This window comes from Dipteris shenzhenensis, chromosome 25 (assembly GCF_047967505.1).
Source record: "Dipteris shenzhenensis isolate YYH24624 ecotype China chromosome 25, Dip_SZ_1.0, whole genome shotgun sequence".
Classification (NCBI taxonomy): Eukaryota; Viridiplantae; Streptophyta; class Polypodiopsida; order Gleicheniales; family Dipteridaceae; genus Dipteris; species Dipteris shenzhenensis.
This window is the reverse complement of record NC_141620.1, coordinates 42,545,720-42,550,365: the sequence shown is the minus strand read 5'-3', so window position 1 is coordinate 42,550,365 and position 4,646 is coordinate 42,545,720. Positions and strand designations below refer to the sequence as shown.

The following is a 4,646-nucleotide window of genomic DNA, read 5'->3' as shown; positions in this document are numbered from 1 at the left end:
TGAATTATAATCTTCCACCCTCTATGGCGATTAAGAAAGGACATGGTATGTTATCCCTTCTAATAAAGTCAAAAATATTGATGTTTATTTGGAGCCTTTGATTGACGAGCTAGAGATACTTTGGAGAGGTATCGAGGTGCATGATTTGAGGAGGCCTCCCTCATCACGAGACTTCAACTACAAAGCAGTCTTGATGTGGATGATGCATGACTTCCCAAGCTATGGCGAGTGTTGAGGTAAGCATTACACTTCTAATTATGAGTAGGCAAAGGATGTGGCACCCTAAATCCACCTTCAACTCTTAATTGTGTCTATTGTTCAGGTCTCATGATCACTACATCAGGTTACCATGCATGTCCTATTTGTGGTCCTTCGGTTTTCATATTGCTAATATGGTGTACTTTTTCATTTCTAGGTATGTGAGCTCAAAGGAAATAGATCCCACCACGCTTGAGAATTTTTGAGTTATGTCAGTGGAGGTGGTTTGTTTAGTGGAGGAGACATGTCCATGTTCTATTCTCACAAGCCAACTACATCTCATGGTGCATTTGGTAGATGAGATTGCTATATGCGGTACTATACATGCATGATGGTTGTTCTTCCTCGAGCACTTCATGAAGACCTTGAATGGCTTCATGAGACAGAATGTAAGACCCGAAGGTAGCATGGCCGAGGGTTGGTTGGTACAAGAGTCACTTGTATATATTTCTGAGTTTCTTGTTGATGTGGATAGCTCTCTCCCACGACGATGGAGAGATGATGAAGACCTAAGGATGACCCTATTGTGCCTCAAGGGAAAGGACGCAACAAAGTAATAGACACAGAGTTGCTTAATAATATCAACCTCTATTGCATGCTTAATAGTGATGTGATGAAAAGATGGGTGATAAGATACGAGGATGCAAAGGCAAGAAGACAAGAAGAAAGGGCCCTCTTTTGTACACACCATGGATCTCGTGTGCCATACCCTCAGTATCTAAGAGCACTTCCAAAGGATATTCATGTGGATTGGCTACTTGACAAGATGGAGAAAGCAGAGAAAGATGAGGGGATACATATCACAATGGAAGAATGGGAGTATGCTAAGGGATGCATGAGCAAGGTCGGTATATAGAATGTTATGCATAAGTTAGGAGCTTTCAATAATTTAGATTGCTTATTTAATTGATTTTGCCTTGGTGTAGTACACTATGTTCAATGCTATATTGTGTGAGGGCAAGCATTTTTGAACACAACTGATTGATGATAAGAGAAACACACAAGATTGCGGCGTCATTACTAGCTTTGAGGAAGCCAATGGAGCCATGGATGATTATTATGGCATAATCCAAGACATTATTAAGCTTGACTTTCGAAACTTCTTTGTGTATGTTTTGGATGTAAAGTGGTTTCAGGATGTGGTGGAAAGAGGCCCTAATGCAATAATCAAACACCATGCAAGTGGCTTTGTAATTATTGACTCCACAAAGTTTTGGCAAAGTAAGAAGGACACACTAGTACTACTGCAACAATGTGAACAGGTACTGTACACACATATAAAAATACTCGCTTTTAAATATTTGATACCTTTGATGCAAGGAAAATAACATGATTGTATTTGTGTTTGAATTAGGTTATCTATCAACCAATGGTGGATAATAATAGATGGTGACATGTCATACCCATTATGCCATGTTCCAAAGTGATGTACAGTACATTTACTAATATGGAGTGTATGGAGGATGATCATGGCCATGGAGGTGATGATGACCGTGATACGAGAGAGGAGAATGATCATGAGATAAGAGATACAGATATTGAGGCCATTACCCGTGAGGACGAGCCTACCATTGGTGATGCTGATTTTGATGAGCACATGAGTAGCACAAGTAGTAGTGGGTTGAATGTATTTGTAGATCTAAACACTTGTTTGGATTTTGAAGTAGATAGTTTGGCAAGCATTTTGATCTCATTGAGGATGAGATTGAACCGTAGCCCATCATTGATATTGGCAAAACTATTTTACATATTGTCTCATTATCCTCATCTCACTTAATTCTTGTATATGTGGGCTTGCAAAAAAGCATTGATGTTTTTGTTAAAATTATGTGCTTTAGTAATCATGGGCAATGTTTGGAAAGTAGTGATGTACACCAAAATCTCACTTTTTTAATTCTCTGTTTTGCGTCTAAATATGTGTCTAATTCTTAGTGTAGACGCGCTAATACACGCGCAAATAGATGCACTCATAGACATAGTGTTAGATGGGCCGTATTTTTTCAGTGTTGATGCGCTAATAGACGTGTCAATACACGCTCAAATAGACGTGGTGTCAGACACGCTATTAGACGCGTCTATAATTTCTCTATTCAAGCAACGCTTATAGATGCGCCTGCTATTTTGCGCTTCTATCAAGCGCATCTATAGTTGCTTTGTGTTGTTGTGCCTCTAGACCATTGCTAGCTGGAATAGGTTCCCCTTTTTTAGGGATTCAAAATATGGAAGGATGACATGTGTCCTTGTCCCCACGTGGTCCCCACCTCCTAAACACATGAAATGATGCCATGTGTCCTCTTCCTCGTAAACTCATTCTTAGTTTTTTTTTGTTAGTACATGGTGGGGCCTCCCTATTGAACTCGCAACCTTGAACTTAAGCTGGATGCTTTCATGTCATCGTCAACATTGGGCAAGGGATCATGCCATAATGGAGCTTCTGCGATGGAGGATGCAATAGAATCCAGTGCAAGCATACCTTCGAAGATTTCGGATTTGAAGAGTATGTGGCCGGGGGAAGGGGTGAGTAAGTAAAGGCAAGAGACTGAAAACGGTGGTAGACAATAGTACTTGAGGTGGTAGAATAAAAAGAAGCGGAGATCAGCTGGAGAGGGGAGCTGGAAAGAGACTCCTTGCAACTTATATTCTTTGCTTTTCGAAGAGACTGCTTCCTATGTTGCCACCTCACCTCAGCTGCCTCTCCTTGCCCGAGTTTCTTTCGCCTCTCAGTGTATCATGATTGTCCTTAAATCCTTCACCCTGCTTCCATTTTCCATCTTAATACGTAGGTTTTTGCTGTTGCGCATATTGCAACAAACAATCCGCTCCTTCAATCTTCACAGCTCAGTTTTGTTCCTTGAGTTGAATTAATGAAGCACAAACACCCCATTTCTTCCAAATTTACTAGTCCTTTCTAAGTTGGATCCTTTAATTTCCTGTTTTGGAAACCGTGTGCCGAGTCGAATGTAGGACTTCGGAGATCATTCATGTGCAGTAGTGTCTCCCAGTTTTGAGCTCGAGATATCTTCTTGAGTTTTACAAAGTTTTTGAAAAGCTCGTGGGATATAGCCTCTTGAGATTTTGCAAATTCTTTCGAAGAATGTAAATACATGCTTGTTACGTTTACACGATCGCACCTTTTAGAATGAAATTGCATCTGTCTCACTAAAATATAATGAATGTCCTGTAACTGACAACGCGGTTGTGGAACATTTTATGCAGTACAGGCCCAATAAATTTACAGTAAATTTTTGTGCTGGGTTTTTGGGCAGTTTGCAAAGAATGTGATGCAAAATTTTCATTTCTTTGAATGGCATGCCTCTTGCTAAAGTTTATGGCAGAGCTTCCCGTTTGACATCAAGGCTTGTTGATTGGGTTACCTACGTACAAATACAATTCTCGGTCTTGTAAAAACAAGACGGGTATCAACTAGTCCCTACATCTTTAACGGATGGGTTCAGGGGATTCGAATCTGCAAATCGAAATCCGAAAACCTGGCTTACATTGCCTGACCGAAATCGCGGTTTTAACGTGAAGATTAGGAAAGATTCAAAGACTTCCATCTAGACTACTAGTGGTTGTGGGTGCCGATGTATGTAAACATAAAACGTTTGGGATTGACTGAACAACGTTCTATGTGTTTCTGAATAGTGCAGCCAGTTTGAGACTTTTGAGCACACCTGTAGTAACTCCTGCGCACGCAAGATCAGATCAGCTAGCCTAAGTTGACAAAGGGCTTCAGGAACATTGTCGGGGATTGTTTAAGAAAACTGTATGATGCCGCACCTTCGAAACGTTCGACCTTTGATGCTTTTCTCCCCGTACTTGTTCCAACGGTATCCATCGTCTAGTAAGTTGGGCGTCTCGGTGTATACACATATGATTATATGCTGCGCATGGGAGCATTCCTTGTCGTGCTTAACTTCATGGTTGGAAGCCGAATCCGTGGTCCTGTAAAACAGGGTTACCAATTAATTATTACAGTGCGAGAAATGAATTTTCAAGAGGAATTAGGATCGGAAGTACAGGTTCTTGATGATCGGAAGCGCTACTGAGAAGCTGGCATTCTTAGATGACCCACCCACCCAATAATATTAGCATCGGAGGCCTCGTTAAGGCGCTGGTAGCTGGGAGCTGGGTTGTAAACAGGTTCCATGGGGCAGGGGGCGGCAATGATGAGTTCACTCGTTGCAGCTGAATCGACCCAAGGCTCTTTGTCGCCCCAAAACGAACCGGTCAAAGAATGCAAAGAGCTGCTGGTCGGAGTCCCGGCACATAACTCAAGATCGGAGTCGGAGAGAGGAGCGAACTGATCGGTACATTCTCCGAGTGGTAAAACGGGATGGAAAGGGCTGATTTCAGTGGATGAATGGTGAGGACTTGCGGTTGGCCGA

At 41.8% G+C, this 4,646-nt stretch overlaps 1 protein-coding gene across 1 annotated transcript; it reads right to left on the bottom strand.

The window, feature by feature from the left end:
- Positions 1 to 3,823: 3,823 nt before the first annotated feature.
- LOC147885906 (putative WRKY transcription factor 43) lies at positions 3,824 to 4,431 on the bottom strand. The gene is made up of 3 exons (XM_087396244.1): positions 4,338 to 4,431; positions 4,039 to 4,203; positions 3,824 to 3,944 (listed from the first exon to the last, which is right to left on the bottom strand). The coding sequence occupies exons 1-3, from the start codon at positions 4,406 to 4,408 to the stop codon at positions 3,824 to 3,826; spliced, it is 357 nt and encodes a 118-aa protein (XP_087252370.1). The 5' UTR covers positions 4,409 to 4,431.
- Between the last annotated feature and the right edge of the window lie 215 nt (positions 4,432 to 4,646).